The sequence below is a fragment of the Squalius cephalus genome (genome assembly GCF_949319135.1).
Source record: "Squalius cephalus genome assembly, chromosome: 22".
NCBI classification, from domain to species: Eukaryota; Metazoa; Chordata; class Actinopteri; order Cypriniformes; family Leuciscidae; genus Squalius; species Squalius cephalus.
Genome location: NC_137143.1, coordinates 6,019,629 through 6,046,162, shown reverse-complemented (window position 1 = coordinate 6,046,162; position 26,534 = coordinate 6,019,629). Strand labels below are relative to the sequence as shown.

Sequence of the window (26,534 nt, the reverse complement as noted above, 5' to 3'; positions counted from 1 at the left end):
TTTTCATGTAGACATAAATGGACACTACTGAAGTATGCTTTGTGAATTACATCCCACTACCCATTACCGATCTACCAGATGTCTTTGCCGTCTTTGATAAAGTGGATTGTATAAAAGCCTCAGATGTGCATCAAAACCAGTCTTATTGTGCTGGCGTGTTTGTTGATAAGACGCAAACATTATTTCACATGACTCACAACTCTCATGACTTACTGCCCTGTTTCCTTTCAGAGAAGGAACTCTTTTATGGGATTATTAAAGCCCTTACATCCGTACTTTGTATCCTGGAAGCTTACGGTGATCCTTAGGAGAAAGGTTTTGTAAAGGAAAGGTTGTATTCACAATCCCAGCAGGTCTCAGGGCTTTAACTCAGCACCCGCATCCCTCCTCGTTTCAGACATGTAGTGTGAGGCCTTGGATTGGTTTGAATCTCTTCAGGGCTTCTGCTGCTGATCGCTCACGAAAGCTTATGAGGCCCTAATCCTACCTGACAGTTTAATGATAATTGCACGGGAGAAGTTCACCCAAGACACTCACTATCAAATGAACGAAGTGCCCATCATCGAACGGAACTAGAGGCAAACTCTTCATTTAGAGCGTGAGAAATAACCTTCACACTGATTTTCTTAAAGTGTTTTTGTCTGGTTTCCCAATAAAAGCAATAAATAGCAGCCTTAATATGACATTAATTTATTTCAGAAGCAAAAATGTATTTGATAAGAGTTGTTTTCAGAGAACATTATTGTGAATAAAGGTTTTTTTTTTTTTTTTGGTAACACTTTTAAATAACATTAGTAACATGAACTAAGAATAATACTTCTTCAACATTTATTAATCTTAGTTAACTAACATGAAAAAAAAAAACAATGAACGGCTGTATTTTAACTAACATTTACAAAGATTAATAAATTCTGTAACAAATGTATTGCTCATTTTTAGTTCTAGTTAGTTAATACATTAATGTTAACTAATTTTTTATTGATCTTTTTAAACCTAATTCATAAACAGATTTTTTGTTTTTTTAAGCATAAACCTCACAAAATTGTGTAAGATTTATGTGTAGTTGACATTAAACACTTTTGGGAACTTGACATGTCATGCAGTGTGACATGCTGACGGAATGAAATCTTTAAGGATGTTGTGATTCACATAACATTTTAAATGCATTTTAAACATCCATCTTCATCTAAATTTTGACCGAAAGTCTTAATGTTGATTTTAAGTCAATAGTCATGTTAGACGTTTTCTTTAAAATAAATACAATGAAATTTCCTCTGAAAACAAGTCTTAATATTTTATGAAATTTTAAGTAAATACAAAATAATTGTATAAAAAAAACAGTGATTTTATACACTTTTAATTTCATATTTTGTAATATTTCAACTTTTTATTTTTTTGTAATATGGATTATTTTCTCATCCAATTTTTTGGAGGAGGCACTGCCTCCCTTGCCTCCTCTGAGAAAACACCCCATATATATATACAGTGCCCTCCACAATTATTGAACCCCCTGGTAAATATGATCAAAATTGGCTGTAAAAAATAAATCTGCATCGATTATCCTTGTGATCTTTCATTCAAAAAATGTGCAAAATTCTAACCTTTCATTGAAGTAAAAGAATTGAAAGTGGGGGGAAAATCACATTATGAAATAAATGTTTTTCTCCAAAACATGTTGGCCACAATTATTGAAACCCCTAGAATTTTTTACGAGTAAAATATCTCTGAAGTATATTCCCATTAATATTTACCTTTTTTAGTACACCAGGGTGACTAGGAACATGAAACTGTCCAGCTATGACTTCGTGTTTCACAGGAGTTTAAATATGAGGAAACACAAAGGCCAAATCCCCTTAATCATCCATCACAATGAGTAAAACCACAGAATACAGTTCTGATGCGTAGCAAAAGATTGTTGAGCATCACAAACTAGAAAGTGGCTGTAAGACAATAGCTAAAGAATTGAAAATCCCCATTTTGACCATCAGGGCAATAATTAAGAAGTTATAACCAACTAAAGATGTTATGAATCTGCCAGGAAAAGGACGTGTGTCTATACTGTCTTAATGCACGGCGAGTATGAAAGTTTGAGTGGCCAAAGACTCTCCAAGGATCACAGATGGAGAATTGCAGAGATTAGTTGAGTCTTAGGGTCAGAAAGCCTAAAAAAAAAATTATCAAACAACCCCTACATCCCCACATGTTGTTTGGGAGGGTTTAAAAAAAATCCTCCTCGCTCATCCAAAAACAAACTCCAGCAAATTTAATTGTCAGACATGACTGGAACTTAAAATGGCACAGGGTTCTGTGGTCAGATGAGACTAAAACAGAGCTTTTTGGCAGCAAACACACTAGATGGGTTTGGTGAACACAAGGATAAAAAGTACCCCATGTGTACAATTTAATATACCATTGGATCTTTAATGTTGTGGGCATATTTTTCTGCTGGAGGTCCTGGACTTCTTGTTCAGATACATGGCATTGTGGATTCTATCAAATATCAACAGATAAAAAATCAAAACCTGACGCCTTCTGCTAGAAATCTTATAATGGGCCGTGGTTGGATCTTCCATCAGGACAACGATCCAAAACAAACATCAAAATCAAAACAAAAATTTGTTGTGGAGCACAAAATGAAGCTTCTGCCATGACCGTCTCAGTCCCCTGACCTGATGAGTGGGCTGAACTGAAGAGGAGAAGCACCAACATGGATCTGGGAATCTGAAGGATCTGGAGAGATTCTGTGTGGAGGAATGGTCTCTGATCTCTTGTCAGTTATTCTCCAAACTCATCAGGCATTATAGGAGAAGACTCAGAGCAGTTATCTTGGCAAAAGGAGATTGCAAAATGTATTTAATAAAAGGGTTTCAATAATTGTGGCCAACGTGTTTTGGAGAAAAACATTTATTTCATAATGTGATTTTCCCCCCACTTTCAATTCTTTTACTTCAATGAAAGGTTAGAATTTTGCACATTTTTTGAATGAAAGATCACAAGGATAATCGATGCAGATTTATTTTTTACAGCCAATTTTGATCATATTTACCAGGGGGTTCAATAATTGTGGAGGGCACTGTATATATATCAAAACAAAACCTGTTCTGTCAGTGACAAGGCCAAGTGATTAGCACACATGCCACAATATATTTAGCCATGGTGCTATTGTGGGCCAAGTGGGTTTGAATTGAGCTTGCGACACATCCTTTCTCATTTGCCCCCTTTTTAAGTCCTTTTAATCACATTCCTTATAAATAAAAGTAATAAAAAGGCCAAAACTACAAGTGCATTCAGGCAGGACTTCCAGTAAAATCTCAGAGGATAGGTTTACAGCAAAAACATCCAGGACGTGCAACTTGATGAAAGGCTCCTGAGTTGGTCGCTTCACTGGAACGGCAGCTGTAAATCTGAACCGTATTTAAAAAGCTCATGTCAGTTTTATGGCGCAAATATGAAGTCATGCACACATAATTTCAACCATTGGCCGTCTGTTTATTTATCCTTCAGGTGTGCGTTTGGGTGAGTGATATCCTTTGCAATATATCACGGCGTGGAAACATCTCTCTTGAATATTTCATCACAAGGCCCTCATTTTAGGCACCGTTATTGCGGGCTAGCCTTGATTGTTTTAGAAAGACAATAAATCACATCCTAATTGTCTGCTTGTTTTCCACCTTGCATGGAAAATGTGTTGAGTATATGCTCTTTCCAAACACAAATGCAATCATAAGACAAATGCCACCTTGATGGATCATTGTATAAAGCATTTATTTATTTCATTTTTTTAAGTGCTGGCAGAGGGAAATGAGAGCAGTCAGTCAAGAGAGCTGTTCTCTTGGAGAAATAAAAGGACATGGATCTGTGCCCTTGTGCAAAGACGCGCGTCCTCTTTTGAATCTTTCAAATGGAAAGCACATGTTTTTAAATGCCTTACAAACAACTGAATCTGTCAAAATGAGATGCATGATTTTCCCTCGGCCTCGCCGTTCCTTCTGTACATCTCCAGATGATGTATGATCCAGGCTGGATGTTAAAATGGTTTCGACGTTTTGTTCCTGCCACACAGCCGGGATGCTGAAACATGGCTTTGTTCCTCTGAAAGGAGCGTGATGGGTTGCAGAGATCTGTTTTCTGCCCGTCTTCCACATTGTCTTGATGCGACTGTCGGTATATCAGCGCTAACTGGCCCGCTGATGCCAGTCTTCATCACGCCAGCGCCCGCTGTTTCACTGCCACTCAGTGTGCTGATGGGAATTGAGGTTTAGAGCCCACTGTGAAGTCTAAACTGAAGATAGGGTGTTGACAGCAACAAACAAAAAAAGCACATTAAACATCACCGGCAAAAACAGCCTCATACACTTTCCTGTATTTTTTGAAGCTTTGGCACATCATTAGCATTATTAACATGAAGTCTAGCTTACTTAAGATGAGAACTTTCAAACAAAGCTATTTTGGAAGCAATGGCTTCAAGACCCTGGTGATCAATTTAACCACATTTTGGCAAACTGTAAAGCAGAGTAGATTCAAAGGCACAGTATGTAAGATTCGCCACTAGAGGACGCTTGCTCAAAACACCTCCACAGTCGACGGAAAGCAATCCGACAAACTCGGGCAGAAATCGTGTTCATGGATGAGCTAATGTATTAAAGGGGACATATCATGCTAAATCCACTTTTTTAGCCCTTAAATGCATTTTGTTGTATATTTGGAGTGTTTAGAAGTACAGAAAAGTTGAAATTATTCTCTTCAGGTGCTTCGTTGATATCTTTATATTCTGTTTTGGCCTTATTTTTCAACCTGTTTTTCTGTTATCTATGACGTTTTTTGAACTATTACGTCACAGTTTTTGCAGCGGAACTGCCAAATAAGGACATTGACTTCCAGCCCAACACTTCGAGCAATCCGCCATTTTTATTTCTCGCTGCAATTTTGTAGTCCAAGCTAAAAGATGCAGAAGTTACGAGAGGAAAGTTAAAATGTTCGGTTGTTGGATGTAGTAACCCACACGCTTCATTACACCGTCTAATGTAGATGAACTGCCGCGCTTGTGACAGGGCGCATGTTTAACTGAAAGAACGAGCAGAGAGAGAGAGACCCGGTCGCGCGCACGCACTCTCTCTCTCTCTCTCTTCGGAGCCAGGCGAAAGTGTAAACAAGACACCGTCTCCAAACTAGACGCTGTCTTGCTCTCTCTCCCTCGCACATATTAATCAAAATAAATTGACACGGTGGTAAAAGGTCGGAAGACCAAAGTTTCATGTGTAAATACAGTAACACACCATTGCGATACATCCATATGAAGACGTTGTTCTGCAGGTTCGTCGTCTTCATTTTCATCTCGCTCCGGCTCCGACTCTGGCTCGAACATGTAAGGCTAGCTGGACAAGTCTTCCGTTGTTGACATTTTGTTAATAACGTGTGAATAAAAAGTTTCTGTGCCGCTAGATAATCGTATCTCTGCTATCAAACTACAAAAATGGCCGAACGGGGTGGAGTTGAACCTCTGCAACCTGGAGAGGGGGCGGGGTATGAAGTGTCTCAATTGTATTTAAAGAGACCGCACCAAAACGAGTTGCTCTCAGACGCACATCAGAAAAGGGGTAGAAAAGGGGCCTGTGGAGCTATAATAATGAGGAATTCAGACCCAAGCATTGCAGTTCCGCTTTATATAGACTACAAATGTATGATTTATATGTAAAAAGGAACGATTTAAAGTCATGATATGTCTCCTTTAAAAGTTTTATTAGTGTTACTATAGCAGCGTTTCCACCGAAATTACCCAGAACAATTTGTCCTTATGAAGTAGGGCAGGGCCGAGAGCCCGAGACATTTTATGTTGCGGTTTTTATTGGGCTTATGCCGCAGTCGGCCCCTGCGTTTAGTTTAGTTGTTTGTGCATATTTTACGATTAAAGTTACTTTTAAAATGCAAGTGCTGAATTAGTACTCATACAGGTCACTTTATTTGACGAATTAAAATTTCGGGGTAACGTTGTTTTACTTGCTCAAAATAATCATACTAATAATACATTGAAGTGTGTTGAAAGTTATGTTATAATGTTACTCTGTGCTATGAGACACTCGCACACTGCAGTAAGCTAGATCAACATTAAAATATCATATTAATAAACACTTGATGTCTTGTGTTGCTAAATGGCATGCAATTCATTTTAAAACATTGTATGGTGGAGAAAATGCTGACTACGCTATGTTAGCTTGACAAAACATGTTACTCGCGGTAAATCAAGAAAACGAGATTCAAACAATAAGTCTGTAACGCTCAGTTCCCAAATGAAGACAAATAACAAGATGATTTATTCCAAACGTGATAAGCCAACATACGAAACAGTGTGCACTTGACATAAACAATACCGGACACTAAACTGAAGACAGGCAGGAACTAAATACACAGAAGATGACGAGACAAAGACAGACAGGTGTGAAGATCATTAGTGTCCTTGGTGATTGATAACGTGCAGGTGATAGGTAACCGAAGAGGATGATGGGAGATGTAGTGAAGACGGTGATTAACTGTTGACCATGACAAAGACTAACCGTGTTGAACAATTTAACAATGATTAGTTTTCTGTCGATAAAAGTATCCAAACAGTTGCAAATTTATGGGAGGAGAGTATTTAAATGAATCACACAAGGTGATCTACTAAGGTTTGCGCTCATCAATTTACTGGTGTTTGTGCCATTATTTACCGCCCAAAAAAAGCAGGTCTTTAACCAGACGCTACCCGGTAGATTGCGTTGGTCATTTTGGAAATTATCCGGCTGTGTCTGTGTTCTTTTATTTGCGTGCTGTCAGATCAAGCACAGAACTTTCCACTTTCATTGGCGCTGTTTTGAAATTGTGCTCTCCCACTAATTTGCCCTGTTTAGTAAGTTATCTATCCCACAATATATTAAAGCACATTGGTGTTCAATCAAGGATACACTGTAATTGACAGGCGATGCAATGGCTCCGGACTTTACACTGGTTGAAAAAGCTGATTTCTATGGATTTAAACATAGTTGGAAACATTTGGGATAATGTAAGTACACAAGTCAAGTAGTGGTTTTTGGATATTTTAATCCAAAAACCCTACATATTGTGCCTTTAATGAACATTTACACAGAAGTGTTTTTAAACGCTTTTATATTATGTATTAACATTTTGAATTAGCTTTTATTTGTATATTTTTAGTTTTCATTTTTAATTTAAGTTTTAGTAATTTTGTTTTTCTGCATTTGTTTTCTTTCTTTCTTTCTTTTTTTTTCATTTTTTTTTTCGTAATTGTATTACTTCTGCTTCAATTGAATGTACATAATTGTGTGTACATATAACATCTCTTGGAGTGTTTAGCATGGTTATGGATATGACAATGTTAATATGTTTGAGCAAGTAAGACATGTTGCTGCTGTACAATAGCATACATGACTTACCCATAGACGATCTATGCAGGTGGAGCTGAGGAAGGAGGATGGTTTCTGAAAGCGCACTGCTAACTGCTATGCAGACGCTGATCAAGTATTTGAAAGCTGAGCTGCCAGCTCATTGGCTACTGATATAGCAGGAACCAATCAGCTGTGCCTTATAGAGAATGGTGTGATTTCAGCCTGCGCCATCTAGAGTTTCATGACAGAACTTTGTATTTAGATGCCAAGACAACATTTCTAATTTTCAGTTTGTTTTATATCTAATATTTCTATTTTAATATATTTCAGGTACATAGTTACAATAGTTTTAGTATTAGTTAGCAATAACAACACTTTATTCAGTTTATGCAAGGCACAAATGCTATAAGAAACCTGAAATATTAAACCATGCTAAAGTTTTATTAATAAATCAAGTATATAATGATTAAAGTATCATGAGTTCATAGAGATTTAATTATGAGTATATATAAAAATGTATCAATCAGTTGCACGAAATTTCTAACTAACTAATGTTAACTTCTGATCTGTCAATTGCATCATTCCTTTATTGAAGTGACAAACTTCTTTAAATTATTGTTATTCATTAAATATGGCTATGCATTTAAAAATGGCTTATGTTAGATGTAGTAAAATGACAAGCCTAATGAAACTGGATTTATTAATTAAAAATAAAAAAGAATGGCATAAGAATAGCTTATGTTTGTGCTGTTACCATGAAGACAGTAATTCAACAGAGATTTTTTCAATATAGATACTTTCATTTTCAAGTTCAGGGACACAATGTATATTTTAAATCACAAAATATACAATATAAAATATAACAGTGTAAATAATATATACACATTAAAGTGAATCGGTTTTCATAACATAAGTAGCCTATTTTGTTTGTGGTAACCTCGGGTAACATTTTGTTTCATGTCATATTTCTCAAACACACTACTGCTCAAAAAAATAAAACTTTAAGTAACTTTGCAACTACAAGTCAACGACTGTCTAGCTTAATATCTGCTAACACTCTATTTTGATGCTCCTCCAACAGACATTCTACTGACTATCTACTGACTAACTTTGCACGTACATGTCGACTTATTCTATCTACTAACCCTGACCTCAGCGCCGTCACGGTGAATGAATTTCCCTTGCGGTAATATGCGGTATTATCGCCATTTATTTATTTATATTTATTTGTTGTTGTATAAATAAGTGTTACGATGTTGTCAGCATGCAATGCACAGAAACGAGGACATTTTCAGTAACCAGTGTAACCGAAACTAAACAGCGTCTCTGCGCATTGAAAGGCTGCGCGCAGTTACATTGTTACAGCAACGGACTGTCTTTGATTGAGTCATTAAATCGTTCATTCAACGAACACGTTAAAAAAGATATATTCATTAAAAGATAGATGCAATGAAACAAGGTGTTAATTATTTTTAACTTTGAGCTCCACTTTTCAAGGCTCAGCTGACCAGCAATCTGTCGCATGGGTAACGCTGAAGCTGATGCTGATGCTCACTTAATAGAGACCAATGGCATTGATTCAATGCGTGACTCGCTGTTTTTGTTTGTTTTTTTCCCACGGCTTCCTCGCGCTGTGGAATGCTGACCACTGACGCAATTCATGGTAAATACCCTTAAACGTCAAAAGGATGATACGACAAATATTTCACTTTCCTTGGACACGGCAACCTTTTCACGAATATACTGTAAATTACTTGTCTTTTTTTTTTTTTTTTTTCAAAAGGTGGAGCATAACAAAATGTTACAATAAGACATGTCCAGACATTATCCACTTTTCTTGTCATTTTTTTTGTTGTACAAAAAGGTAAAACAAACTCTGAACAAGTAGGGAGAGATAAACAACGTGCACATATCCAACACCAATACAAAAGGGGATATAAAAAAAAAAAGGTTATTTTCTGTGTTCTAACCTCTACAAAATCTGGTCGTAAGTGTCACGAATCCTTCCGCCCGATAGCCACCAGAGGTCGCTTCTTCATCATATTGACTCTCACACCACACAGCACACTGGACTGCATTTCCCATCATCCATTGCACGGACGACACACACAGCTGATTACACTAATCACGCTCCCAGCTGAGAACTATCTCACAATCACTATCACCCAATCACACACTCTTTATAAGCCTTGGACTTTCTCTCTGTGATCGCCGAGTATTTTTTAGCGCATATCCTAGCGATAGCTACTCATGGAGCCCACTCAGTTGTTTTAAGTCTTGCCTTGCCTGTTTTCTTGTGTTTTGATATCTGCCTGTGTTTCCAGGATTAACCCTTTTCCTTGCCCTTCGGACTCTGTTTGCCCCTCATTTGGATCATTGCTTGTGTACCCGCATTATCTCTCTGCCTTGCCCTGTTGGATATTGTTCACCGATCGTAGACCCACGCTTGCCCTAGGATCTCTCTTGTGTCTTGCCCGTACCATACCTGTTTACCGTTGTCTGACCCTTGCCTGTTTACTATGTTTATAAATAAAAGCTTGCACATGGATCCCCACGCCTCACGTTTCAGTAAGGGTTGAATGTATCTGACCCATTTGCTCCATAATTTAACAAAAGTGCTCCTTTCAAGGCGAATTGAAAATGTTATAGATTTCATTACAAAAATCTCATTCACTATGTTTATCCACTCAGACATCGCGGGGGGATTTATCTTCATGTCTATGCATATTGTTAAAATTTCCCCAAAAAATTGTAGAAAACTGGTATGTTGTTAACTTTAAATATACTAATTAAAGCTTTTTGAAATTCAAGCCAAAAGAGTTTAATCTTTGGACATTCCCAAAATATATGCCAATGCCCTGCATCCCGAGCCCCAACCTCCAACAGCAGGCTGTGCCTGTGCCAAAGTGTACCTTTTGCCTTGGTGTTAGGAAAAAGCGCACTAAACATTTCCAGCTAAACTCTCGCCATTTATGGGAATTCGTACATTTCCAAGAGGATTCACATACTTCATACCATTCTTCATTAGTTATTGAAAAATGTCCTTCATTTTCCCATTTTTCTTTTCCTTTATAAAACTTGCCAATAGCACCTTTAACTATAGTGTTTTTAAAAGCCTTCAGAAAAATTGTCAAAATTGGGTCATCTATCTCAGTTTTGGAGATAATATTCTGCTGGAAATAGTTCCGCAATTGGAGATATCTAAAAAAAAATCAAACTTGTTGAGCTTAAAATCACTCTTAAGACTGTCAAAATCTTTCATATTCCCATTATGAGTGAGTGAATAAAAAGTCGTCACACCCTTTGAAATCCAGTATTTGAATGTGCTGTCTATCTGGTTGGGGCTGAACCCAGGGTCAAATGCACACCACTGCAATATCTGTATTTTGTCATCCAAATTATATTCTCCTTTGACTTTACTCCTTATTTTCAATTGTGTTTTAATCCAAGGGTTTTGAATCATTTTTAATATGTTTATCCAAATGTTTATATGAGCTAGGACAGCATAGATTTTTAATCAAAAAATGCATCTTGGTAAGCATTAGAGACTTCTTGGTAACACTATTTTTTTTTTTACAGTGTCCTTGTTACATGTTGTATACTGTATATTTACATGCTTCAGTATTAACAGAAAATTATGCCTAATTACAAGCAACTAACCCTAAACCAATGCCCACTCCTATCCCTAACCCTAAAGTAAGTACATGTTGTTAATTAATATTACGCACTTCTAAATTGTATATTTACACTGTAACAAGGATAAAGGGTTACACTATTATTTTAAGGTGTCTGTGTTACAGTGTAATTATGCATTTAAGGACTGTGTAATAATAATTAACTACATGTACTTACTATAGGGTAAGGGTTAGGATTGAGGTTTGGTTTAGGGTTAGTTGCATGTTATATGCATAGCATAGCCTAATTTAAAGTAATATGTACAGTCACTACATGTGTTAAACTACATTTAAAGTATTTGATATCTACCTCAAATTGAGTATCTGTTATCAATGTTACCAACTGCACTGAAGCGGCGGGTTTCATTATTGTCAGTTATATATTAATATATTCATTTCCCTGTCATTTGTGGCCATTCATTTGGGATCCAGCTGGTGTCATGAACATTTTTGTTTCACTAACCAGTTTGTAAGAATTTGTGGATACTGTTAACTATTCTCTTCAGCCTTCAGCGCTGTTGAGATTAGGCATTTTCTGTCATCACATTGATAACCTTTCCTAATTATTGCTTTCCCGTCATCCTGTGTGTCACAGGAAAACGGGTTGTGTTCATATTAAACTCTCCCTGGGGTTGGTGGCGTCCATTTGAAGGTGTCACATGTGAAGTCTTTCTCCCTTGATACGCTCCCGTTCCTGCCTATTTGCCTTGCTAATCAAGTGTGAAGGATGATCCTGCAGGCCGCAGAGAGACCGTCTGTCACAGCGTAATAGGACAGAGACACGTGAATGAACCTGTGTGTGAATACTGCCATTAACCTGAAGGTGCAGCAAGGTGTGTAGAGCGATGATGAGCAAGTTCATGGATCAGAGCCTCAAAAAATCCACCTTGAATTTTCGGATGCTGTATTTTCAGGCAAGCGGTGATATCCAGCCCGCGGCATTACCTACTCTCTGACGGCTGAACGCTAGTGAGCTTTTGTCACCTTTCCTAATAATCCTGATATATGCAGATGTGTCCCATGTGTGCTCTCACAACTTATAATGTTTTATTAGATAGTAAAAGTTTTCTGTCACCTTGCACACCCCTGTTCCCTTGCGAAGTGGCGTATTGGGAGATCATTTATGACAGAGAATGATAGTTCCTTTTGGATTAGCTATCAGAACGTGAAGGAATTTGTTTTGCGGATTAAGGCAATTTCGCTTATAGTTCCAAAAGCAAGTTTGACTATTAACATAAAGCCTGGTGCATGTTGTAGCTTAAAAACCTTTGATGTTGTGTAGCTATACAATTTAGTGTTCTATTGGCTAATATGCAATGATATCAAGTTTACTTTCTAATTTCTAAATTCAGGTCAGTGAACCTCAAAAATGTAGCAAATCTAGTGACTATGCTGACTTTTTTTTTTAAAGAGAGAAACATCTTAAACCAGTCTGTCTGCTAAAATAATATACCCACAGTAAACCAATTTCAACTCATATCAATATTTAATGTCCATATATTTGTTAAGTAGCTGTATAAAAAGCAGAGTAATGTAAAGTCAGACAGTCATTAATGTGAAATAAATCCTTTAGAGGATTTCTCGTCAGGGTCCTAACCTTGATATATTTTGTGATAATGACCTGCTGACGTAACATTTGTCAAATGTTCTGTTTTTTTTTTTTTTTTAACACATCCTCTCTCCAATACACAGGGAGTAGGTAAACAATTTCCCCCCAATTTCAGGAAAATGTCAAATTGTCAATATTTTAATCAAAACTGTGAAACTAATTCCACCCCCCAAGTTGAAATGCGATCTACGCTCCTGCCAGAACATAAACCGTCTCTCTCTTTTGCCTGGCATGCTGTTTAATTGCCCTGATTCCTTTTTTATAGGTTTAATTGCTGTTTGTGTGCTTGTGTTTGCATCTGTGCAGAGGGTAAACGCGACTGTATGATGCGAACGGCACATAAAATATAATGACCACGCCAGGCTTTTGAATTAGTCAGAGCTTATATTAAAACGTTTAGACGATTGATGTCATAAAAGTTAGCATCTTGTGATTGCAGGGATTCGTACTGCAATTAAAAAGCCATTTGTCTGCAATGACTGTTTTTGCAATGAGGACAACACAAAATCATGAGGGGTTCAATTGGCATATCGAAGAGCCGGTTTGGAAGGTTGATAAATAGCAGAGTGACACTCTGTTCTATCTCGCTGTCTCTTTTTTCTTGGCATCTTTGAAATGCTGAAAAAGATGTTTTGCTAAAAAAAGCCCTTTGCCAGCAGTTCTGTCACTCTAGCGGGCGGCTGGCATGTTTTGGCCGGTTTAGGCGGCCTGTAATAATTCAGACAGGCTGGATTAGTAGCTGTGTGTGAGATCTCTTTGTTCTGACAGACTTGCAGTTAGGGTGTGAAGCGTATGAAGGCAGTTTGATTCATTTTCCCCCCACTGAGTTCATCACAGGCTAAAAGACTGTCTGTATCGCTCAGTTCGTGTCCTGCTTTTGTGTGCGTCCAAAATAGCCCTATTAAGCATCAACCTGAGCTGGAGGGAAAATAGAAAGCAAAAAAGAGAGAGAAAATTGATCTACCTCTTCGCACCTTTTATCTTTAAGCTTTATCTTTATTTTCAGGGGAAGAAAACAATGGCACGAGCAAACTGAAATTTTACACACTTTGCCGTCAGTGAGAGAAAAATACCACATGCAAAGTCCCTCTGTTAATCGACGGGTCACGCTGCTCTGAAATTATGAGGTGGAGACTTCATGTGTTCCATCTTGGTCACATTTAGCACTGTATTGACTTCTTGACCTGCTCTTCACCACACATAACTGGATCCTTAGCTCACAGTCCACACTCTATCAGAGAGGTCACGTTCCCTGTGCTAAGCGCTAATTGTTGCATTAAATTTCACCCTGTTGCCTGCCATGGCTTCTGCCATTTTAATTTTCAGCTAACTGTATAGCTCCCAAATGTGATTCCAAGAGCTAATTGGGGATTTGCAATCCATTGGCGCTTTTAATGGCATCTCCGTTTTTCTACCTTATTTATTGGCATGCCTTCCTCTTTATGTGGTTATACAGTAGTCCAATCACATTACCCAGCTGCTCAGTTTGCCCACCACACGTCTACCGGGGTTAGCAGAGCTGAAGTTCTTTTGTAGATCTGTCAATGTTTCAGTAGAACAATAAGGTTCGAGTGCAGATGTTTGAAAAGAGGCATCAGAAAAGGACTGTAAATGTGCAAAGAGAAAGAGATGAAAGCAATTTTTGTCCCCATCCCCAGTGACACGTGCGTGGAAGTCCATGTTGTGAAGAAAGACACCAGTTAATTCAGTATCTGATTACATTCCAGCAAGCATGGACATGAAAGCCAAAACGTATCTCTTGTGCCTCTTGCGGAGACTCCCGGGATGAATTCAGTTCTGATGTGACCATACTGCTATGAGTGGCCTAATGTACTCATAGCCCTACAAACAGCAAGAGACAGTGTGATCTATTTCTGTCTGGCTGTAAGAATGAATTTAAATTGTAAGAATGTATTTGGGTTTTGTTTTTAGATATACTCTTTTTATGGTTATATAACAGACATCACACTGATATATGAATGTATGGAAAAATGTGTTTGAAGAAGTCCATTTACTGCAGTGTTCATATCAGCAAGTTTTTTTCTTTTAGATTTGAACATGAATTTCAATTGCTTGCAGAGTTTATAAAATTGGGATTGTAAAAATGTCTGACTGTTTGTGGAGAGCTAAATGACTATTGATCTCATGACCAGAGAGAGAGACAGAGAGACGAAATTATTTTTAAAGCGTGGGTCCCACCTGTAACCCTCTGGTTTCCTGCAATATGTATTGAGTTTGCTTACTTTCCCATGCTCTGCTTCAAGAGTTTCTGCATTGTCAGACTTCTTTGAACAATGACCAATGACCAACAATGACCTTTCTGATTTTACAGATTTTGAGCTTTCAGGAATTCACAAAAGCTTAAAGTCACAATGAAATGGAAGTAGCAACAGATTTTTTCTTACGTATAGTGACATGCATGCAAGTTAAGTGTAGGGTGGGGACTTGATTCTATCCATCGGTTGTTGATTGGATGGAGGCAGATCTGAATGTGAGCTTGCAGTCGATTGTAAGAAAGGGGCAGAGTTTAACAGACTAAATGACTGGAGAAGTTCGTCACCAGAGAGAAGTCTGGAAAAAATCCATTCAAGTTGACGATCGAGTTGCATGAAACGATGCGAAGTAAAATGTACTTTTTATTCAAAACCAAAAAGTATAAATAAAAGTTCAAACTAATTGAAAATGAACTTCTTTTTTAATCTGTGTGCCATGGATTTTATGCTCATAAAATTCACAATATAACTAAAGTAGCGACAGATCTTTTCTTCCGTGGCGTATTTAAGTGAAACGGATTTGAAAAAATGTAGGACGGGGACTTGGGTCTGTCCTTCGGTTGTTGATTGGATGGAGGAAGATCTAAATGTGAGCTTTCAGTCGATGTTTTTTTTAAAAAAGGGAAAAAAATATGGGAAAAGTCACCAGAGAGAAGTCTGTCGTTTCACCTGAAGGTCGAGTTATGACACTTTGATTAAAAATTGCAAGGTCAAAAAAAATAATTTACATGGATGAACTGTTCATTATGGGATCAAAACTATGCATTAAAAAAAAAAAAAAAAAAAAAAAAAATATATATATATATATATATATATATATATATATATATATATATATTAATTCATGCCAACTTTAAGCAAAAATAAACTAGGAAGCAACCAACTAAAATGAATGCTACTAACTTATGATCATTTATCGGTAGCGTGATGGTAGTATTAGTGGTGAAATGCAAACAATGGCTTTATTGATGTTAATATAACATTATAAAACAGTTTGGTCCTTTAATCTGGTTGCCTAAGAGTTTCAAGGGCAGATTCTTTGTATTAGCAATATTCAAAAGTCTTATTCTTTGATTGTGAGGTTATTACACATCAGTGATGCATTTGATTTGCTGTGAATTTTTTTTATTTGCTACAAAGGTTGAAGGACAGGAAGAATAGAAACGGAGCATTTGGGAGGAAGAAAACAACAATAAATGATATGAGACGTTATGAATCTTCTTTAATTAGAGCTGTTCGGAGTCAAACAGGACAGTTGTGAAGGAGGACTCCTCTTTCTGAGCTTCCTCTTTTGAGTGTTGATGCCTATCAGAATCATTCATCCATTTCCAATTCAAATTGGGCCTATCTCTCCAACATCAGAACCATTGATATTCCAATAATTTGTCTGGCACGCAGGATCTGCTCTATTTTGCTTGTGTAGAAGGATGTGGGTTTGCGTGTGTGGGGTTTACATCAGTGTGTGTGTGTGTGCTGTAGATCTCACGTTATTAGTATTCAGGGCAGGGACAGAAAAATTCAGGGTCCACAGCTCCTTTCTTCATTTATATGTTCAGCCTGGCCCTGTTTTGTCTTCCAGTGTAGTTATTATAGAGTTTTCTATTCGTCTGGATTAAGTTAGGTGATACTTGCCACTCTGTAATGTTTGTCTTCATTTCTTGTGCGTTTGTTCTTTTAGAATTCTGCAATACCTTTTCATTGTATTACTTTAGAAAACACTTTGTCAGTTAAAGGTGAATCTGTTACAAAGGCTAAAAGGAATGTTTTGCGTTACTGTAAGTACAACTTAACGGAATATTCCGGGTTCAATGCAAGTTAAGCTCAATCAACAGCATTTGTGGCATAATGTTTAATACCATAAAAACAAAACAAAAAAATTGAAGGGAATGGGGCCATTTTAAAAGCTGAAATGTGACACACAAAAACAAATGCTTTTCTTTTCTGTGTATTATTTGATCCAATTTCTCTTTTAATTTTTACAGCCAATTTATGGTTTTTGGCATTACGCTGCAACAAAGGTGCAAAATTGGATATAACTTCATATAGAGAAGTAGAAAGCAACAAAATCATGTTTATCACGCATATTGTTTACATCTTGTCACTATACTTTTGAAACTGTGAATATTATGTTAGTGTTTACGGATTGGCCCTATTCACTTCCATTATAAGTGCTTCACGATAACCCAGATGTTTGCTTTTTTAAAGAAAAGAAGGGACGCGTAGAAACAAATTGTCAAAGTGTTTTTGATTGAGTTTAACTTGTATCAAACTCAGAATATTCCTTTAACAAATAAAAAATATTTAAAGTAATACATTCTCAAGAGAAGTCATTTGGGCGACGCATTCTGCAGGATTAAAAGAAAGACTGAAGGTAGAATCAGAGATGTGAAGCTCATGTCACAGTTGTTTTTCGATAGAACTTGAATTGAACGTAGCCCAGAATATTAATTTAAGTTATTCTCATATCTCATATTTTCGGGAGTTGATGTAGATAATGTGTATTTTTCTCAATTCAAATGTTTTCCCTTGACAAGCTCCTCTTACAGATGTGCTAGTGTGTCCTCTTCGCGTCGTTGAGCGGTTTCGGGATCTTCGTCCTGAAGAGGTGGCAGATCTATTCATGACCACACAGAGAGTAGCCGATGGAATCGAGAAACACTTCCAGGCATCCTCCCTAACCATCGCCATGCAGGTATGATGGGATTCAGCTAATACAAGTCCATTGTTGTACATTTAGCATTTAGGTGATATAGTCTTTCAAAATGTAAATACGTCATTGCATCAAATGCAAAATATCAAACTAAATGGCACCTGCAAATTACCTTCACTTTATGAGACATTTACTAACTGTTGTCAAGGTGTTTTTTTGATGTCAGTTCTCCTCAATTTCACACAGGTGTCCTAGTAAAGTAACCACAGCTGTAGAGAATCACATTAAACATGTTCCACTAACATTGGACAACCTAAAAAGTGTCCAAATATTTTTCATTTCCTTAACTCTATAAGGCCTGCTGTATCATATTTGATATGCACATTTCTAACATGAACAAAAATTTGCTAAAAAAAAAAAAAAAAAAGGTGTCCTACACAATCTACTAAACATTCCTTCTGTGATCTAATAGATAGTAAAAGGCCTTTTAGGATAATTCTTAAAAGTCCAACTTCAGGTCGTGGCAAACATGCTTGCTGTGAAGTCTTTTTTTTTATAGTTAAGTTAAGTTAACATAAGAATAAGTTGAATATTGTTAGTTATATTTCAAGATAAACACTTATTGAACTGAACAAACTTGATTATCCTTACATCATAACTATAAACATAACTATAAATAATAAATCAGCTCCACATTGGATTCCACGTTATCAAGGGCCTAGAGAGATCCATTTAAACACATCGCAAGGGTTCCGGCAGTATGGGCACTCATGCAATGTAAGCAATGACGTACATCTGAGTGAATGAGAAGGGAGGGAAGATGGCAAGGGAAGGGCATAAAAAAATTGGACTTAAACGCAGCCTTGATTTGAGCTACTCCTGCTGGACAGTGGCCCTCCAGGACCCGAGTTTGACATGTGGTTTCATGCATAATGCAGTCGCATTCATACATGTTTAAGTGTTGCCTAAGAATACGAAAACTTTTGGGGTCGCCTTTTCTTATAGGTCTTCAAAAAAAAAAAAAAATCTGATATAATCACTAAGTCCATGACTTAGTGAAAAAAAAGAAAAAAAAAGAATGCAGTGTATTTCCTACTCACTGTGCGACTTTTTAACAGATAGATTTTGAATGCTAATCCCAAACAGTTTCCTATTTCAAGACACAAACCAACAAAAGAAAAGCATTTTGATTATCAGACAAAAGAGAATAATCAATGTCCTGTGCTGCGGGAGTTGACATGAGATTAGATTCTTGCTTTCATAAAATAGTAAAATGCTGTTCTACAGTTAAAGGATTAGTTCATCTCAAAATGAACATTTCCTGATAATTTACTCACCCCAATGCCATCTAAGATGTTCATGTCTTTCTTTCTTCAGTGGAAAAGAAATTAAGTTTTTTGAGGAAAACATTTCAGGATTTTTCTCCACACAAATAGCTTCAACGGCAACCAGAATGTTGAAGTTCAAATCAATGCCGTTTCAAAGGGCTCTGAAGTGCTTCAAAGGGCTCTGCACGATCCCAGCTGAGGAATAGGGTCTTATCTGGTGAAACGATCAGTCATTTCAAAAAAAAAAAAAAAAGATTTATATACTTTTTAACCACAATTGTGGTCTGCAACGCACCACATATTACGTCATAACGTTGGAAAGGTCACCAAAAAAAAGAAGAAAATAATAATAATAAATTAAAACAAAGATGTCGGACGATTTTGAAGTTGGAAGAGAAAATTAGATGGAATTTTTCACCCTTCCCTACCTTTTTGAACCAGAGAGCACGGACAAATAACTTAGAAAGATGACGTGACGCGTGACCTTTCCAACGTGATGACGCAATGCGCGGCGCGGCGCACAAGACGAGCAATTGTGGTTAAAAAGTATGTATTTTTTATTTCTTTTTTTAGAAAATGACCAATCGTTTCACCAGATAAGACCCTATTCCTCAGCTGGGATCGTGCAGAGCCCTTTGAAGCACTTCAGAGCCCTTTGAAACGGCATTGATTTGAACTTCAACATTCTGGTTGCCATTCAACTCCATTGTGTAGAGAAAAATTCTGAAATGTTTTCCTCAAAAAACTTAATTTCTTTTCCACTGAAGAAAGAAAGACATGGACATCTTGGATGGCATTGGGTGAGTAAATTATCAGGAAATTTTCCTTTTGAGGTGAACTAATCCTTTAAATCTCTTTCTCCAAAAAGCTGATGAAACTGAGGTGTTAATTTGCATGTGAAAATGAAAAGTGAGAGAACACTAAATGAATATCTAAACTTTTTACTAAAAAAAAAGAAGCAATGGGAGATATATCACATGTTTTGCCATGTAGAAAATGTTTAAAAGGTGAAATTTTCACTTGCATTTCATATATTGCTAAATTTTAAATCCACTTTAATTCTTAATGTTCAACAATATTATTGATCTGACTGCATTGACGCCATTGTATGAGAACTGAACTGAGCTGGACGATGACATCACTGGTTTCTCCAGAGCGGCTGTATAGATTTTTTTTTTTTTTTTTTTTTTTTTTTAGAAACAGAAATGAATCAACACTGAACTTACATAAGCTGGACAACAACACTATTTCCTTATATCTGCTATCCGAAAAACAACTTAGTTGCATTATTTTGTCGATATCACTGCTTTGAAACGATCTGTATTGCAAAAAGCGCTAAAGAAAAAAAGGTGACTTGACTTTAATTCTACAGTATACATTTATGTATAATGACATAATTATTTAATTATTATTTAAACTAAATTATTTAAAACATATTTTAAGTTTCTCTTAGCTCAAAAGTATTAACAGACCCAAAGAGGTGGAGGAAAAAAAGAAAGAAAAAAAGAAGGAATGAGGCACTTTGACATTCACATGGACACGTGAAAGTGCAGCGATCCATCTGAAATTAAAATGCTGCTGAATTATTGACAGAGGTATTCCTGAATTCCCAACTAATTATCTTCTTCTGTTCCCAATAGGACGGACCTGAGGCAGGACAGACGGTGAAGGTAGGGTCTTAATAAGCGCTCCCTCTAAATTTATCATGAGGCTTCTGTGACACTTATCTTGTATTAAATAATAATTGTATTTCATTTACAGTCCTAAACCCTTTGAGCATGTCAATTATGCATGTGTCTGGCTTAAAATGCTTTGTCCATATCTTGTGGGCATAGTGACACTGACTTGCTTTGAGACGGCTGACTGCATATTCGGAAAGTTCTTTGTTACTCTGACTTTGCCTAAAGCTGTGCTAGCGGCCACAGGTGAAGTGAGGGGATCTCATCTGGATTTCCTTGCTCTTTGCTCTTTCTGGCTATTCCTAAGAAATTGCTGGCTACTGAAAAGAAAGTTGTAGTAATTTTGTTGTGTGTTTATTGCAACCAAGGCTCATTGGGGAAAAAAAAACCCAAATTGACTTTGGCATCATTTATGGAAAATGATCACGGCATTCTCAATTGAAATGTCCGGTGAGTGGCGCTAAAAGGTTAATGCTCTTGAGTATGAAATAACGTACTGCCTATATATATATATATATATATATATATATATATATATATGATTTAATATATTCAAATAAAACTTCAAATAAAATAAATATAAACATTCTACTTACTACTTTCTCAACTTAACCTGTCTCTCTAATTTTTACGTTTTATATTACATATATAAATTCCAACCTCAAATTGACTTTTACGTTCAATATAAAGTTGCAATAAATCAAGTCAATATGTCCTTGACATTTTTTTCTGAGTACAGTATTCAACAATAAAAAATGTAGGATGGCACATTTCTTTTGTTGGGCTGGAAAGGATAGTGATTGCACTTTGATGATCAACCATATTACAAAGACAGATTTTTTAAATGAATAATACGCACTGATGAATCAGAAGACCAGGGATGTTTATTAAGAACAAAACAAATGACAACAACCTTTATCTGTCCCCACACACCCCGAGCAGCTCAGTCTGTGATTTTGAGCGATTTTTGTGGCCTTTCCACATTTGCCTGTACTACTTTGTGCATATTATCTAATTGAATACATCAGTTACATTTTCTTTCATGTGTGAAGTCATATTTAATTGCATGTGGTAAGGCGTATTAATTATGCGTGTATAGCAGCTTCCATGAGAGCAGCTTGCCTGTGGCCTGAGGTGTGGAGCTATATTAAAATGGCAGTAGTGTTAATTATGTTAATTGCGGTGGGATTGGTCTGAATTCCAATGCCTCCTGACAGAATTCCAATGCATATCGTTGGATTCTGGAACATGAGCAACCCATTCTACTTTGGACAGTGGAACATGCTACTTTTAGTCAATTAATTAGCTTAAAAATGACAATCAAAGAAAGAAAAATCACAGTCTCTCCACTGTTATAAACACCTCTTTCAATTTTCTTTTTTCTTTTTCCTTTTTAAAAAATAAATAAATGTGTAGTCACTTTAATCACAACTAAAAATGGCTTTTCATTTGAGTGTTATTATAGAGGTTTGAAGAGGTCTTAAAATAAATAAGTGGCATGTTTTCCTCAGTCGCAGCGCCGGCTCTTCAGAAAATGAAAGAGCTGTTAGAATTTCGCCTACTTAACAAGCACATTTAAGTCAATATCATAGCGTTTCCCTGATAGACATCCATTTAAAAGCGCAGGCTTGTATTTACGCTGATATTCATCAGTATTTGTTATGTCTGAGAGCTCAGTGATGAGAGGTCAAGTTTTGTGGAACGAGAATGTGACTGAAGGCTATTATCACAGCCTCTATAATCTGCTTTCATTACAGACTGAAAGTTAAAGATTTTATTTACATGAGGACAGATATGCAACTGACCCCCAGAAAAGCCTCCTCAGATGCCGCCTGGTGTGGATTTCTTTTGAATTTTGGGAAGGGGGATCACACTGCTTGTGAGTCCTAGCAAATGATTGTAGCCTTAAAGGGGTGGTTGATTATGATTTCACTTTTATAACTTTAGTTAGTGTGTAATATTGCTGTTTGAGCATAAACAACCTCTGCAAAGTTACAATGCTCAAAGTTCAAAGCAAAGGGAGATATTTGCTTTTAAAGAAATTGCTTTTTAAGGACTACAACAAACGGCTGGTAGGGTCTACACGACATTCCTCCCGGGTTAGTGTCATCACCAACCCTAAAATTTACATAAACCCTGCCCCGGAACACGATTCATAGATTATCAAGACAGAATATGCTAATCAATAACTACACATAAGATAACATAAATTCATCAACTAACAATTCAGAAACATCCTGTTGCATTCTACATGTTGTCACTTCTACTTGAGTTTCTCCATCATTGTCTGAATCCGGTTTGAACATAAAAGGCTCTTTAAAAAAAAAAAAAAAATTCTGATATTTTAATTTTCAGATAATTTTCAGAAATGTTCTCTGTGCCGGAAGCAGCAGCTCATTTGCATTTGAAGGAACAGACACAAAACGGTGCGTTTTTGCTCACCCTCAAAAATGAGCTAAAACTTCACATACACACTCTGGGGACATCAAAGACTTATTTAACATCTTGTGAAAATGGCATTATACCACCCCTTTAATCATAGCCTCAAAAAGGTCCATTGTCTGTTGTCAGTAGTGTAGCGATGTATGAAGCACATCTCACACAAGACTTTAAAATCTTTTGTTGATCAACGCGGCGTAATTGCATGACCAACTGAACCTGATGCGAAGTCTGAGTGGGAAGTATCTTGCCCTCGCACGAAATTCCTGATTGGAATTCCTGATGATTCCTATTGAAATTACTGTATTTCACTAGCAAATTACAATTGTAATTGTAATTTACCTCCAAGTCTTTCAAAACCTGTATGACTTTCTTTCTTCTATTAAAAATAAAAAGATGTATTCAGTGTCTGAACTGCTAGTTCTCACACAGTGAAAGTGGCTTATTATGACTCTTGGATAAAAATACCTATTTTTTAAGCAGAAATTTAAGAAAATTGGTAACGCTTTACAATAAGGTTCCAAATAAACGAACAATTAAAAACACATTTTAATTGTTATTTTATTTAAACTTTCATGCATTTAATATTTAAGCTTTTATTATTCTTAGTTAATGTTATTTTCATTTACTGATACATTATTAACATCAAAAGTTGTGTTTGTTAATGTCATTTAATGGACCTGGGCTAAAATGAACTAACAATGAACATTAGCAATGGACATTAACAAAGATGTGACTTGATGCATAAACTTATGTTAACTATTGTTAACCTTATTGTAAAGTGTTACCATATCATCTATTCACTACTGCGTGAAGAAAAATAAACTTAATTTAACATTGTTACTCAACCGAGTGTATGCATATATTCTTTACAATTATTGGATTGTAAGTCATATCTTTTACTTACCCGCCTTGAAGATGTTTTTGGTGTTTCGGGTACAGTCTTAAACTGGTTTAAATCTTATTTTACTGACCATTGCCAGTTCATTTCTGTGGGTGGTCAGAGGTCTGAGATCGGTTCGTACTCACTGGTGTTCCTCAGGGCTCAGTATTAGGCCCTTTTCTCTTTAATATCTTTTTATCACCACTTGAGCATCTTTTGTGATTGCTCGGCCTCCACTTACCCATTTGTTTGCTGTTCCTCAAACCCGCTTAAGATCGATATGTGACAGATATTTTTCTTCCTGTGCTCCTGTCCTTTGGAATTCTCTTCCTCCTGAACTTAGGGAAGCTCAGACTTATGGTATTTTCAAAGCTCAAATTAAGACGCATTATTTTAGATTAGCGTTTGCTTGTTGACTTTTGCTCTTTTATTTTATTACTTGGATTTGTATTGCCTTTTTTCATTTATGCATTGTTTATCTTGAATGCAGCACTTTGAGAAGATGCTTTTTATGTCACTATATAAAATAAAATGTATTCTTATTATCATCTTAATTAGGGTGTTACGTCTTAGTCGATTTTGCTGTGTATTCTGTAAGGAAGTAATTATTAATTAGTTATTTCAGGGAAAAACAAAAATGTTTACGGGAAAAGGAAACAACCTGCTAATTACATTTCCTAGATCTCCTCACTCACCCACATTCATCTGTGGCAAATTGGCATGACTGAAGTCATTATATTAGTTTACTCAAGGTCACATGACTCATCAGGACGGGTTTGTGTAAATAGAATTAGCTACACACTGAGACCCTTGAGACTCAGTAAACATTCCCTCTGAATTAACAGGTTCGAATGAGCATGCAGTTGTCGGTAGTGACTATTAGAGTAAACTATATTTTTTTATTTGATTTTATTGGTAAAACTTTGCATTAAGCATTAGTTAACTACATTAGTTAGCATGAATTAATAAACAACTGCACTTATACAGCATTTATTAATCTTTGTTAATGTTAATTTAAACATTTACTAATACTTTATTCAAATCGTGTTAACATTAGTTAATGCACTGTGAACTAACATGAACAAACAATGAACTGCTTTATTTTTTATGAACTAACATTAACAAATACAGTAACAAATGTATTAATGTAAATGTATTAGTTAATACATTAACTAATGTTAACTAATGAGCCTTATTGTAAAGTGTTGCCATTTTATTTTATACATTTTAAAATCGATTTTCCATCGGAGTTTTGCAATACATTTCTGAATTCCATTGGTTTGGAAAGGCTGTATAAACCCACAAAAAAAAAACAAAAAAAAAAGTGAATAAAAGAGCAAAAACAGGGGGGGAAAAAGATGTTGGGCAGCACCATAAATATTCACTAGTGCTTAATGGATGGGTTTGGAAGCTGTTGGTCGTACTGTCTATTTGTTGGTGTTGTTAATGTTGCTTTTTCCCCTACGTCTCATCTCCCTCATGCTCATTAGCCCCACACAGCACGCTGGGAACATCAATCCTCCCCAGCAGAGAAAAACAGCATCGCTGTCATTCGATTAATGGCAATGCTCGAGTTCCAGCCCGCTGCCAAAGACCCGTTCTAAATCACCACTTCTGCCCACGACGGCATTACAGAATGAAATTCAGGTTCACCCGTTTGGCCGAGGTTTCCAGAGCTCTTGCTTAGTTAAGATTACCTGTAACAGTAGATCTGGGATAAAGGCGGTTAATTCGAAGCAGATAGTCAGGATTTTAATTCAGCGCAGAGGCCAGCTGCCATCGTGCCTGGCCAGTTTCTAAATCATGTATAAAATAAGCACCATGAATTATTGATTGCCCCAAAGTCTGCAGTCAGGACAGTTTACCGAGGGTGATTTGATGTGCTTTGAAAAATGCCCCCAAATAGAGCTTGTGTAAAATGGCGAAAACGATTGCAAGTTGTCCCCATGGAGACTCTTTTAATCTTTATTTTTATTTGCCAATTTAATAGTTCAAGCTATTTTTCAGCCTATATGTGTTCACAATAAGATGGTGTAGATTGTCAATACAGAAGTGGTAAAAAAGAAATGGATTTCAGATTTTCCTTTTTCACACCCCTTTATATATTATAGAGTACATACATCATCACAAATTATACATATACATTACATGTCAACAGTATATAATTATTCATATTTTTGATGTTTTTGATTTAATCAAGATATATTTAATAAGAAATTACAGTAAAAAGAGTAATACTGTAAAATATTACTACAATGACTTTAAAATAATGTAAATCATTCTAATATGCTAATTTATGATTATTAATTATGACTGGTGATCAATTATATATATATATATATATATATATATATATATAATGTGTGTGTGTGTGTGTGTGTGTGTGTGTGTGTGTGTGTGTGTGTGTGTGTGTGTGTGTGTGTGTAAAATATAATTGTCTTTATTAATTTAATTAATTAACAAAAGTTATTTTAAATTGTAATAATATTTCACAATATTACCTGTTAAAAGTGAAAGAGTAGCCTAGTTCCAGTGTAAATAAACACTGCAGGAATAAAGGAAACTGCATACTGTGTCCTATTTTTATTTTATTTTTTTATTTTATTTTTTTGGATTGGAT

The 26,534-nt window shown here is 36.2% G+C and overlaps 1 protein-coding gene across 9 annotated transcripts in view; it reads left to right on the top strand.

Annotated features, from left to right (window-relative positions):
- fhit (fragile histidine triad diadenosine triphosphatase) overlaps positions 1-26,534 on the top strand; it is a 338,996-nt gene that overhangs the window by 240,468 nt on the left and 71,994 nt on the right. For 8 of the 9 annotated variants that reach the window (XM_079857654.1, XM_079857656.1, XM_079857659.1 and 5 more), the window contains 2 exons: positions 17,482-17,627; positions 20,554-20,583. In XM_079857654.1, the coding sequence (XP_079713780.1) occupies positions 17,482-17,627; positions 20,554-20,583 (176 nt within the window). Of the gene's footprint in view, positions 1-17,469; positions 17,628-20,553; positions 20,584-26,534 lie in introns of all 9 variants that reach the window. The other variant, XM_079857653.1, reaches the window with a different exon arrangement.